The 14110-nt window shown below is 34.9% G+C and overlaps 1 protein-coding gene across 1 annotated transcript in view; it reads right to left on the reverse strand.

The window, feature by feature from the left end:
* TMEM156 (transmembrane protein 156) overlaps window positions 1–14110 on the reverse strand; it is a 45478-nt gene that overhangs the window by 18492 nt on the left and 12876 nt on the right. Inside the window, exons 3-5 of the mRNA XM_051964977.1 lie at window positions 11399–11656; window positions 8754–8873; window positions 3739–3840 (exon numbers count right to left, since the gene is read on the reverse strand). Of these exons, the coding sequence (XP_051820937.1) occupies window positions 3739–3840; window positions 8754–8873; window positions 11399–11656 (480 nt within the window). The remainder of the gene's footprint in view (window positions 1–3738; window positions 3841–8753; window positions 8874–11398; window positions 11657–14110) is intronic.

The following is a 14110-nucleotide window of genomic DNA, read 5'->3' on the forward strand; positions in this document are numbered from 1 at the left end:
CCATATGACACTGACAACCATTTTGCATTTTTTTCTGTATCATTTCCCAAGTGTTCATTACTTAGTGACTAACCTACTAGTGATGAGTTTTTTTCTACTTAGTTAGGCTGGTTCTCAGACAATAAGCACAATTGGTTGTCCTGACCATCCTTCCATCTCAGAATCTAGTATCTACTCTCAAAGCTGTTAAGAACCTAAGGTCACCTTCACACCATGATGAGGCAATCAGATTTCCACAGTAGAATCGGCCTCATTGCTCATTATTTCTATACCTATCTTTATTAAATCATTCATGCTGAGGTTCTATGGGTTTAAAAGAAAATATTAGACCTAAAGTAAGCCAGGATATAGGCATGGGAAAGCTTTAATAAAAATGGAAAGAAAGATATTATTCAAACAACTTATGTCCACCTACACATATGGAGCTTAAAAAGGAGTTTTCACCATTTGTGCAATATGTGAACAAAATTGTAAAATAATCAGAGCCAGTGAAGACAACATAAACTGTTACTTTGGCTGAAATACAGACCACAAACATCCAGGGAAAGATGTATGTGTTTGTATTCCAAAGGAGAAAAGAACATAGAAAATTGACCATTCATTCAGTCCATTGTCTCTTACCATAGGGAACTGGTTCTCAGGAATCTTTGTTTATTTTCTTTCAGCCAACATTTCTCTCTTTTGCTCCCAAGATGAATAAACTAACTTGGGAGATGGAAAATGGCATAGTGAGAATTAACCACTATAGAGTAGTTCTAAAAATTTAGTTGGAACCATCATATAGCTGTTTGGCAAAGGTATGACATACAATCTTGGCTTTCTTCCCAAACTGTCCTTCAAGTTACTGCTCCTCCAGAGGACCATACTGATTCTTTTTTCTTCCCATTTCCAGAGACACTCCTAATCCATCATTATGTAGGGAAGTCTCAAAGATGGCACCCAAGGGAAGTATTATTTCCTGTTCATTTGTTTCTCAGAGAGAGAACAACTTACAAATAGAAAAAAAGTATTTACACTGAGGGAACATAAAAAGACAGAATTGGGGTTTTTTATCTTTAAGCCTCAAATAGATTCTTGATTAGGGGAAAAAAAACATAAAAAGAATATAATCCTAGATTTCAATAAGCAATAATATTAAGAGCATGTTAGTTGATGAAGTTAGGTTTTTAGTGAAATCTATGGAAAATAAAAGCTGATTAAGACCGATTCTTTTGCTAGTAAATTAGTGAATTTGTGAAGTTAGCCATGGTCTTTTCAACTTAAATTCCCATAAATACTTGGAAGAATTAGATAACTGATTTTTTTTCAAGAAAAACTGAAATGTCATATGATTTGTTACCAAAAAAAGTGACCAATTTACTCTGGGTCAAGCTATTATGATATCCTCATTGAAATTAGAGAGCTCCATTAGTAAAATGTACCAAATAAAATTATACTTTGGATGTGTGGTTTTTATAAATTCATTTACCATGGAATATTTATTCCTTCTTCTTCAGACAGCTGATGGCACAGCAGATAAAGCATTGAACCTAGAGCCAAGAAAATCCAACTTCAAATCCACCTAAATGGAGATAATAATAGTACCTGCCTCCCATGATTGTGGTGAGGATCAAATGAGATAATATTTGTAAAAAATATTTAGCACAGTACCTGGCCTATAATAGGTACTGTCTAAATTTTATTCACTTCCTTCCCTTTCCCCATCATTGCCACTTTTTGATAATTTGATCTTGGTAATTGTCATGGGACTTAAAGGAGAAAAAACCTAACTTCTAGTCTAACTCCTAATTTCACAAGTTAAGAAACCGAGACTCAGAAAGCTTGTGAGTTCCCAGGGCAGCATAGGTGATTAGGAGCAGAGTCAAGATTCATGTTTAAGCTCTTCTATCTCCTAGTCTAGCACTCTATCTCCTCTACCATGAGGGATGCTCCCCTCAGAGAATCCTTTCCCACTACTCAAATACCATCACTGTGGAAACAGGAGGAAGCCACACAAAAGTAATGACCATTTTGTCTTTTCGCCTTGTCATGCCCAAAGTCTTCATCATCTAAGGATTAAACTATTAATGATGATTTCTCTCTTCTTGGGCTAGTTCAGACAGTGAGCACAGTTTCTTATCAAATTCATCTTTCCAGCTTGGTAAGACTGTCAGAGCTTATTGTCTACTCATATAGCTATTAAGAACCCAAGGTCACCTTCAGACCAAATTCATTTTCTCTTTCTCTCAAGTTAGAGAAATATTGGAAGGCAAATAAGAAGTTCTAGTCATTTTATTTGCAATTCTGTTGCCCTCTACTAATTCAATACAGGCCTTTCCATGGTCATAAATGCAATTCTTTGTTCCTAACAGACACTCAAAGTATGGATTTAATGAAATTTATGACAGAATCATTGGCTCATAGTTCTACATGAGCTAGAAGGGCATTAGACATTTAGCTCAGGAGTTTTTAAGATGGAACTTGAGGACTTTAACAAATATATCTTGATAACAATATAGTAATTTAATTGTTTTCCTTTGTATTCCTATAGATTGTGTTTTATACCTTTAAAAACATGTCCCTGAGAAGAGATTTCTAGGCTTTACCAGACCCAAGGGGTCCACAACACAAGAAAAAGTTTAGAACCTTTACTCTATATTGAATGAAATGAGCAGAGCAATGCAGCGATCTAAGAGAGTTAGATGGAAAATGCCATCTATATCCAGAGAAAGACCTATGGGGTCTATATGCAGATCAAAGCATTTTGTTTGTTTTTGTTCACTTTTGTTTGTTTCTCATGCTTTTCCCCTTTTGTTCTGTTTCTTCTTTCACAACATAACAAATGTGGCGATGTGTTTAACATGACTGCATGTGTAACCCATATCAGAGTGCTCGCTATCTTGGGAAGGGGGAAGGGAAAAGGGGAGGGAGAAAAATTGGGAACTCAAAATCTTCTTTAAAAATAAATGTTGATAACTATCTTTACATATAATTGGAAAAAAGAAAATACTATTTTGAAGAATAAAAAGAACTCTGTTCTAGTCCAACATTCTCACTTTACAGATGAAGAAACAGGCCCAGAGAAAGTTAAGCCATTTATCTAAGATAATAAGTGAGAAATTTGGGGTGTGAACTTTAGTTCTCTGGCTCCCAGTACAGAGGAACTTTATTCTGCATCAGACTGTCACGACTCTGGACAGTGAGTTCTGAAGGAACTTTCTTAATTAGTTCAAAGAGCTGTGAGGAGAGCCAGTGAGCAGAGGCTGTGCTGACAGCCTCTCATTTGCTCTCATTAGGTACCTCTTATTCCACTATAATGACACTTAGGAGAGGACAGAGGGGACTTTTTAATTGGAGCTATTACCAGTTCTCTCTACACAATGACGTTCTCCATTAATAGGGAATCTAAAGAAATCTAGGCCCACTCTACAATTACTTCTCACAAATCTCAGAAATAATGGTATCTTGTCTCATTTAAAAATAAATCTGAAGTTCCTTCCTTATTGCCTTTTGCTTTCTGCCTACTCACATGAATTTCTCCTTGCCAATTAAGCAAACTTACCATTATTTAAGGAGGCAGTTTTGATTTTAACTGTCCTCTTGTACCAGACAAACCGAATTTCCTAAGTCCACAGCTTCTTTCTTCCAGATGTGAGACCCGAAGTGTGTCTTACCAGTTTTCAATCTTAGGATTTAATCTTTGGAGATATTTAGGAATTTATTTAGCAGTAGTTCCTGAATTTGTGATGTAGCACTCACCTGAAACAACATGGATGTTTAACACTCCTCTCAATATCTCAGAATCATTTTCTTTTGGGAGAGTGGGAGTGGTATAATGAGAGTAGTGGAAGGAAGTATAATCTGTTAAAAAAAAAACCAAATTGCTAAACACTTAAGTGAGATATATGTGCACATATTCATAAATATAGATGCATTTTTCAAACAAATATGTGGGGAAATATGATATCTATAATAACTACCTGAGAAACTTGAAACTAAGTGCTCTCCTAAGATATTATTTTCCATTTGAAAACACTGGTTCATACTTAGACCAGTTCTTTCTTAGCTAAACTAATGAACATAGATACATTCGACCTAATAAGGCCTCTAGTTATTATGTTCAGTATGCCTAATAGTTCTGCTACCTAATAGTGTCAAATAGTTAATAGATAGTGATAATACTCTGTAGTTTTAGATTCAAGGACTGAGCCTTCAGAGGCCATTAACTTCATCTTAGACTCTAATTAATTTATAAATTGGTCTCCAGTTGGAAAGTGGTGTCTATGAATTATCCAAATTGCTAGATTTCTTATCAGTAGGCATATGAATCAAGGTGTGTATAGCATACACTTATAGGCAATTAAAATTTAAATAAATTTTGTATAATATGATAAAAATTTTAAATAAATTTAATATTAGATATGAAGTCAACTATTAATTAACCATTACTACTTGTCTGGAGACTCAGAGAAACCTGGAAACAAAATGATGTACAAATTGGATCAAGAGTTAAAATCAAACAGTCTAAGATCAGCAAGGGACAGTGTTTGGCTCATAAATGTTTAATAAGTGTTCATTGAATTGATATGATATCACAGAACCTCTAAGAGTCCAAGGTTTCCTGTGATACTGATCTACATCAAAATTTTATCAGGCCATAAAACTTTTACTATCAAAGGTACCTACCTATAAAAAGCTATAAACTCAAACATCTACTTTCTTCTTCTCCCCTGTTCATCCTGCTGATCTTGCTCTGAGTTCATCTTTCTTTCTACCCACCTACTGTGTATTTCAGAAGGCATATGGCATATAGTAGAGAATTTTGATATTTCACTAATCCACAATATAGCTTGTGTTGGGAATATTAATCTAATTCAACTCCCTTCTTTTATATATGACAGAATACAAACACTTAGTTATAATCTGGTACCTTTTTCATAAATCTTCAACTATTTGCAATCACAATTGAATCTATCTTATTCTATTTTCTTAGTGATAGGGGAAAAAAATCTTCAGTTTTCCCTAAACTTTATCTCAGAATCAAAGAAGCATGCATCAGATGCAACTCATTTGTATTTAGAAGTGAAAAGTTAAGACTCTCAGATAAACTTGGACTAAAAACGTCATTCCAAGCTTTGCCCCATATTTAATGTTCTTACTTTTCTAACTGACATTGGGTACTTATGCAGTACTGCTCAGTCTATTTATGCACAAGAGAGAAACTGGCTTTGTGCTAAGAACAACTTTCTGCCCCATCTTGTTTCTTATTCTCCTCATTTTAGTTCAAACTAAAAGAAAAAGATTTTAAACATCACATAAATATGAAAGCCAGGGTATAACTCTTGCAGGGTTGAACTCTTTCCAGTCAAAAGATACTGGTTTTATCCTTCCTAGAAGGTACTTCAAATTGGCTTATCATTTCCAGAGATCACGTAGTACTTCTGTCTCATTGCACAGGTGAGGAAACAGGTTCAATTTACTGAAGTGACTTGTCCACCATTCTATACCTCACTATTAATCACATCATGGAAATCACATCATACTCCTCATTTTCTAGTCTAGTACATCTTCTGTTACATTCTGCAGCCAATCTTTAGTACACTGCTGCAAATTTCCAGAAGTTTTGCCATTTAATCTCTGCATCAAATTGCTGATATATCTTGCTTCTTTCTTACAAAGACTACTTCCCCCACCCCAAAAAATGTTTTAAAATTTAAATAAAACACAATTTGATTTTTAAACAAATATGTTTCCCCTATTAGTAGCTTTCAATCATACCTAGCCTAGACCTTTGCATATAGTGCCATAAGCATAATGAAACAGGCTTATTGTTTCATTTTTATTTTTGTATCTCTAGCATGTAGCATAATGTTTTGCACAAAAAATACTTAATAAATGTTTGCTGAATGGAATTGAATTGGTATATTCCTCTGAAAAGTCTGATCTCATCTTTCTGATTTTGGCTATTTTCTAATTCTGGTATAGGATGAAAGAATATAAATTTATGGGGTTTTTATACTATTTGTTTTTTATACTATTTTATAGTATATTTTATAGTATTTGTATACTATTTATTAACTTTAATAGTAGTAATTTTAAGTAATTAAATTAATTAATTTTTTTAAATTTTAATTAATTAAATTTAATAGTAGTAATTAAGTAATTACCTAAAATTACTCTATTTAAATATATATAAATATATTTATGTATGTTTGACATACATGCTATATAAATATTATAACAATTATTATTTTATCTCTGAGACTCTACCAGAGACTTCCCTCTAAATTGAATTGTTAATGAAGTTTTTCCTCTAGTAAGGGAGTAAAATATCCCTTTATATATAATAGGAAATATATATGTATCTGTATGTATATATTTATGCACACACGTACACATACATACACATCATGTGTATGTTATACATTATACGACACACATATGTATCTCAAGTACATTATATACGTGTATTTGTAATATATGTGTGTTTGTAGCACATATAAATGTACGTGTGTGTGTGTGTATGTATCTTCCATTATACATGAAGGAACATTTTATTCTCTCATATAGAGGAAAAACTTTAAAATAATTCATCATGGAGGGAGGTCTCTGCTGGAATAGAACATGGATAAAATAACTGGTTTTCATATGTTGCTTTAGCATTTGCAGGGCCCTTTTTTTTTGCACCTTGCAACAACCCAGTAGATTGTTGTGAGAAGTTAAATGTGGCTAAGATCACACAACAGATGGGATGGGATGGGAAGTCAGGTGTGCTGACTACATTGGACTATACCATGTTGATTTCTTGTCGTTGTGCTGATTAACAACTATAATCAGTGAATTGGATAAAGGTGTAGATGGGAAGCTTAACAAATTTTCAAATTACATAAAATTCAATCGACAGCCAATATGGATATCAGAATCAGGACTTCCCCCAAAAAAGTCGCCATAGGTTAAAACAATGAGTCAATTGTTAAAATATAATTTTATCTGTGTGCATCCTTACAAACACTCAAATGTAATGCTGTTATTGGTGGGAGGGGGGGTGTTAGTCATTTTCAGTAGAATCTAACTCTTTGTGATCCCAGCTCACCCTCTGGGATTTCTTGACAGAGATACTGGAATGATTTGCCATTTCCTAGCTCATTTTACAACTGAGGAAACTAAGACTGAATGAAATTATTTGCTCAGCTAGTAAGAGTCTGAACCTAGATTCGAACTTGAATCTTCACAACCCCAAGCCTAGCACCCTATCCACTGTACCACTTAGCTGCCTTCCCCTAGATGTTATACAGTCATAGATTTAAAGCTGAGTCTTCTAAGTCATCTGGTCCAACTTGCTTATTTTATAAATAATAAAACTGAGACCTAGAAAAGATCATTTCCTTCCTGAGATCCCACAGGTAGGAAGTAGCATAGCCAATTTTCAAAGTCAAGTCCTCAAACAATGGACCCTCGGTTCTTCCAGTTGCCCTGTACCATCTCTCATTCATTTGTTTCTCTTAACACACCATTTTTAGCTACAATTAGCTACTAAGAAATCCATCTGCGCTAAGAAAAACTTTTCAAATCTGCAAAATCATTGTCATTTCTGTCAATGGGAAAATCTAGACGGTAACCTAATGATTTTCAGTATAGAAGAACTATGAAATCCTCATGAATATGTAAGGAACTATTTGTCAAAATGGTCTCTTTGGTCAAACATCCTGACTTATATAAAAGTATTTTAGTATGATGCATTCTTAGAGCTTTTTCTACTTATATAGGTATCTAGGAGGTATGGGGAATTGAACACTTGGCCTGGAATAAGGAAGTCCTGTGTTCAAATCCAGTGACTACAATGTACTGCAACAGGTCATTCTAATGTGATCTGAGCAAGTTGTATCACCTGTCCATCTCAATTTGTTCAACTGTAAAATGGGGTAATAATAATACCTACCTCCCAGGATTGGATTGTGGTGAGGATCAAATGAGGAAATATTTTATAAAATACTTGCTGAATTAAAAGGTATGCACAATTTAATGGCCCTTTGGCTATAGTTCTAAATTACTCTCCAGAATGGTTGGATCAGTTCACATCAATAATATATTAGTGTCCCAGTTTTCCCATATTCTCCCAACATTTATCATTTTTCTTTTTTTGTCCCACTAGCCAATCTGATAGGTGTGAGGTGGTCTCTCAGAGTTGGTTTAATTTGTATTTCTCTAATCAAATTCATAGTAATTTAGAGCATTTTTTTTTCATTGACTATAAATAGCTTTGATTTCTTTGGTAACTGCCTAGTCATATCCTTTGACCATTTATCTTGTATTATTATAAATTTGGCTCAACTTTTCTATATATTTGAGAACTGAGGACTTTTTCAGAGATATTGCTATAAACATTTTCTCCCAGCTTTCCACTTTCTTTCTCATTTCGGTTGCATTGCTTTTGTTTGTACAAAAACCTTTTAGTTTCTTTCAATCAAAATGATCCATTTTACATTTTGTAATGCTTTCTATATTTTGTTTCATCTTAAAATCTTCTCTTATCCATAGATCTAACAGGTAAATAAGTCTATCCTTTTCTAATTTGCTTAAGATATCACCCTTTATATAACTCATGAACCCTTTTTGACTTAATCTTGGTATATGATGTGAGATATTGATGTACACCTACTTTCTGCCATGCTATTTAAATTAAAATTGAAATAGAAATTAAATCCATGGCTAGAGACCAAGACTGTAAAACCAATGAAATTTAGCACAATTTGGAGTCAGCTTTCAATACTTACTCGGCCAAGTCTGAATTCTTCTATTTTCTTGGAATATTTTGTAGACACTGCAGATGACCAGAAATATGAAAACTAATAAAATTAAAACATACCAGGTGATCCTCATGGTACAAGTAGAATCTGTTGAGAGGGAAGCAATTAGAAAACAAATATGTTTAAAAAGCACAATAAGATAAATCAAGAGCTAAGAAATAGTTGTAATATGTTATACCAGAATGAAGAAATTTAAGCTTTATTCCTAACTCTGCCACTAACTTAGCCTTGTGTTCTCAGCCAAATCATTACTGTGCCAGAGTTTCTTCATCTGTAAAATGAAGCAATTGAAACTGATGCGCACTAGCTATATTCTCTCTCATCTATAAGAGTTTATGATTATATTTACTTTCAATTTAATACTCAATTTTGCTATTTCCAGTGAAAGAAATAGAAATGTAAAATCCTTGAGGGCACAGACTGTCTTGTTTTTGTCATGTCTCTAATACTTACCACAGTGCCCAGCCCAGCACATGGCAGGTACTTTCTAGATATAAAATGAATTGAATTGAAATCACTTTATGACTTTCCTAATGTGAACAATACCATCATAAGGCAAATGTTAAACACTGATCTCAGGATAGGAAAATTTATTGTTGAGCTTTATATGATAATATTTCTAGTATTTAAAAAAAGCAATATAATCAATATGACAGAATGATAATAGACTGATAAATCAGGTGAGAAAATAGCTTCCCCAAATGGGAGAATGGTCCATTCTAGTTTTGTCCTTAAATTCTAAATACTACAATTATGTCATTGTCACATATCATATTTGCTATTGTTGACCTGTGTCTGACTTTTCCTGATGCCCACTTGGGGTTTTCTTGGCAAAGACATTGGAATGGTTTGCCATTTTCTTCTCTACTTTGTTTTTCAGATGAGGAAACTGAGACAAACAGAATTAAATGATTTGCCCAGGCTCACATAAAAATAAGTGTCTGAAGCCAGATTTCAATTCAGATCTTCTTGAGTCCAGGTCCAATGTTCTATCTACTATAACATCTCAGTGATCCTACACATCACGTGGACAGAGTTAAGTCTGAAGATCCAAGAGAAAAGAATCCCCGACTATAGTCTTCTGTTTCCAAGGGAGCAAGTACTTCTCCCAAGATAAATACTTCATTCTCTATTCTATCTGTAAGTTGGTGGATATAAGGTGTTAAATTTGGGGCAGGACAGAAGCACGGAATAAAATAAGCACGTTGGCTTAGAGATAAAACACTTCATTTCTACAGATTAAGTTCACTTTTCCATTTTTTAAATGAATATTTATTACCTACTCCCTTAAAAAGAGGCTAGCCAAAGTTCATTTATGCACAGATTTTCTGAAAACATGAAAAAATGTACTTATATTTTCCCAGAACACTGAAATCCCTTCTGTAAATCACTATTATCTTTCTGAGTTATGAGGCCAAAGAAGACAAGTAGACAACCATTTCACTCCATGTAGGCTTAGAATTTATAGATTCTCCACGAATGCTAAATGAATTTTTTCTTTATAGCAAAATATGAAACAATAGGAAGGTTTATTTCGTGTCCTATGCTTTGGAAAAACACAAAAATCTATGTAGTTATACATAAATGTGCATTGAAAAATGTAGTGTTTTTTTTACATCCATAATCCAGATTCTTAGATCTTTCAAATTTCTCTGACTGCTTCCTAATTTAAAAGACAGATAGGCTTCCTATATAAATAAGACAATTTTCGGTATGAAGCAAAGCATGGTTTTTCCCCAGAATAAAGGATTTTTCATGGCACTTAGGCAGATGTATAAAATTGGCAAAATGGATTTTTGAAATATTCTCATTCTCCTAGCACTTCTTCCTTTGCCTTCATCCAAACTCCCATTTCTTTCTTCAGTGTACGGATCACAACTGGTTGGGGGAGAGGAGAGGAAATTAGCAGCACCAATAATTTCCACAAATGCATTATATACACATATTTTTCATGTATAATAAGAGGTTATCCATTAGATAGGAAATGATATTTCCATTCTAAGAGAGGAGAAGCAATATAAGTCATAGAATCTGGTCTTAGCCCAGAAAAGACTAAAGTTGCAGAACATCCAAAGGACTCACTTGAGGATAACCAGTGGATGTATCCATGGACCACATATGACACATAGCAAGAGAAGTTCACAGTACTCAGTGGAGACGCCCTATGCAAGATATATGGGAACATATGGACAGGAGCAGCACAAAATGAAAGTCATGTATGGGTTGAGATCAGTATTACTAGAGGGAATTCAAAAATCAATCAAAAGACTGAAAAAGAGTCCTTAGTCTCCAAAGAGCACATATCTACCGGTTAGTATCAAGTATCAACAGTATAAGAAAAAGGAGATTTTCTTTTAAATTAGGGAAGAGGACTTTCCCAGAGTCTTTTAATTGCATCATGTAGGAGGCTCATTTGTCCGTGTTTAAGGCATGTATCATGGGCAAGTCTGTTTTGAAAGAAAAAAAAGAAATGAAAGCAATTTTCAGTCTCGGGCTCTATTCTTTTATTTGCTCTTGTATCAGGGAATTTTAATTTCTTAGTTGTACTCAATTATTACTAGAAAAGTAAAGCAAGTCCCCAACTTTCTTTCTAATTCCCTTAGATAACTTACTTCCTGTCTCCATTTCAAGTTGCAGAGAGACCTGATTGCAGCTGTTCAGGCTTTCCACACTTCTGTGAGAGCCATTTAGCAAAGTTGTCTTCAGTGGGTCTTTCCTGGAAGCTGAGTTTCTAAGGTGGAGTTTTAGTACACAGGTGGTATCGTGTCCTCCCAGGGCTTCAACAACAGGAACCACGGTGAAGTTGAAAAGTACATGAAGTAGAGGAAAATTCTCAGCTTTCATTTCCAGTGAGTCATTCATTATAGATGCTAGAAGGAAAATAGAATTATTTTCTGCAAGGGACTTACACATGAAAACTCACTACAATCTCATTTTATCTTAAGAAAGAAGTATGACTGAATGATTTCCAGTGAAAATTTACCTACAGGAGGTTAAGCTTTTAAGATGATAGTCAGTTGGTCAGTCAGTCAATCAATAAGCATTTATTAAGTGCTTATTGTTGCTACTACTGCAGCTGCTCCTCCTCAAATAGAATACAAAGAGTTGGATGTGACTGAACAACAAGTAATTTTATGACTGCTGCTACTCCTATTACTCTTATTACTGATACTATTACTAACTACCTTATGAAACATTCTTACATTTGCTGAGAGCTTTATATATCTTATTTGATGTTATGTGCCAGGTATTGTGCTAAGCACTTGGGATACGAAGAAACACAAAAATGATACTCATCTCCTGCCAGAAAGGCGAGAGATTTAAAAATACAGAATGAAGACCTTCACAATGTAGAAATTTGTTTTGCTGGACTATTAGCATTATATATGTTATATTTAATTTTACTTTTTAAAATTACTCAGTTGGGAGAGAATAAAAGGAAAAGATAAATAAATGCATGTAAGATAAATGCGCGCTGTAGGATTGGAGCAGAATTGACCATCCTCAAAGAGCAATAAACCATATTTACCTGATGTTTTATGGGATCCCAATTTTTTTTGCCCTTTTAAAGAAGGGAGAGTAGTACCTGTGACTGGCCAGCCTTGGAAATCTGCCTAGTGGCCTGACCTCATGGGATTCTATCCAATTTGTTTATTGTACTTTTGTAACCCAAAGATGGTGCAGATTAGGAAGAGGGCTAGATCTGAGATGTCATCTGCCTAAGGACTCTTGAGTATAGAAACACTTCCACTGGTACAGTGTTGACTCATGTATAACAATTATGTACTTAGAATTCCCTGGACCGCTGAGAAATCAAATGACCTGCCCAGTGACATCCGATATTGAATGTGTCAATGAAAGGACTTATACACAGATCTCGATTCTAATGCCGGCTCTCTACCCACTATGTTTCTCTGTCTCTCTAAGTATCGGAAATGCAAAGACAAAAAATGGCAAGTTATTCTACTTGAGGGACTATGGCTCCTACACTGATAATGAATATGATAAACACAAAACAGAAATAAGTCTAAAAGACAGTTCAATATGCTGAGAATCGAGGAGAGAACTGAATCAAATATTCTGGAAGAATTCTAAAGGAGAAAGAAAACACTTTCATGTGGGAATCAGAAAGCTCCGTTTACAAGATCATACCTCAGCTGAACCCTGAAATAAGCTAAGGATTCGGAAGTGCAGGAATGAGGATGTAGAGCATCCCAAGGCTGCAAGGTCACCTTAGCAATGCAAGGAGGCAGAAGGTGGGATGCTGAGAGTAAGGAAGGGCTGCTCAATTTGGACTGTTATTCAGCTGTTTCAATTAAGTCTCTTCGTTGCCATTTTCTTGGCAAAGATACTGGAGGGGTTTGCCATTTCCTTCTCTAGCTCATTTAACAGATGAGGAAATTGAGGCAGAGTTAAGTGACTTGCCCAGAATCACACAGCTGGTAAGTGTCTGAGGCTGGATATAAAGCCCAGACCTGGCACTCTATCTTAGCTTCCCTGAAACTGAAGTCATATAGAATAAAGCAAAATAAATCTGGAAATGCATGTTAGAGCCAGATTGTAGAGAGCCATAAATCTCATGCTGAAATATTTCATTTTTATCCAAGAGGCAATAGGGAAGCTTCTGAGCAGAGGAATGACATGGCCACATCTGTGTCTTTGAAGATTATTTTGGTTCCACTCTTGCTAACATTGAATATAGGACAGGCTTTATTTAACAACAAAACAAAGTAACTACAATTTTAACCCATAAAAAGTCAAGACATTTCTTTTTTCCTCCAGGGGTCTCTAAAGCTTGACTTAAAGACTTGGGTGAATCCATTTCAAAAAGCAAAAAAAAACACTTTTTTCTGTGTCCTAGAGAGTAAAGCAATCCCCTTCCAGCCCCCCCAAGGGCCTTCATCTCCCAGGGATCTTTAATTATACCAGACACAGTGTCACCATAGGATTGAAGCCTCTTAGGCAGGAAAGAATTTAAGATCACTAGAGAGCCAACTTTTGCAGAATTGTATTATGGGATGATCTGAATCATTATTCATTCTGTACTTGTATATAGGGTATGCTCTGACAATCAGGCTATAAATTCTACCTTCTCGGTATTTATATACAAATACCATGATAATCATATGGGGAGAGCAGCTCTATAACAAGTCCTCCCATCTCCACATTCAGCCTCTTTCTACAATATTCCCAAGGTCTCAAGCTCCTAGTCTCTACTCACTCACACTTTTCCCCTTACATGCACTGGATCATGATGTCATATTCACCCATGCTGGTCACTGTCCCCATGCCAAAATGCACCCCCAAAGTACACAATCACCATA

Source organism: Antechinus flavipes, chromosome 6 (assembly GCF_016432865.1).
Source record: "Antechinus flavipes isolate AdamAnt ecotype Samford, QLD, Australia chromosome 6, AdamAnt_v2, whole genome shotgun sequence".
Classification (NCBI taxonomy): Eukaryota; Metazoa; Chordata; class Mammalia; order Dasyuromorphia; family Dasyuridae; genus Antechinus; species Antechinus flavipes.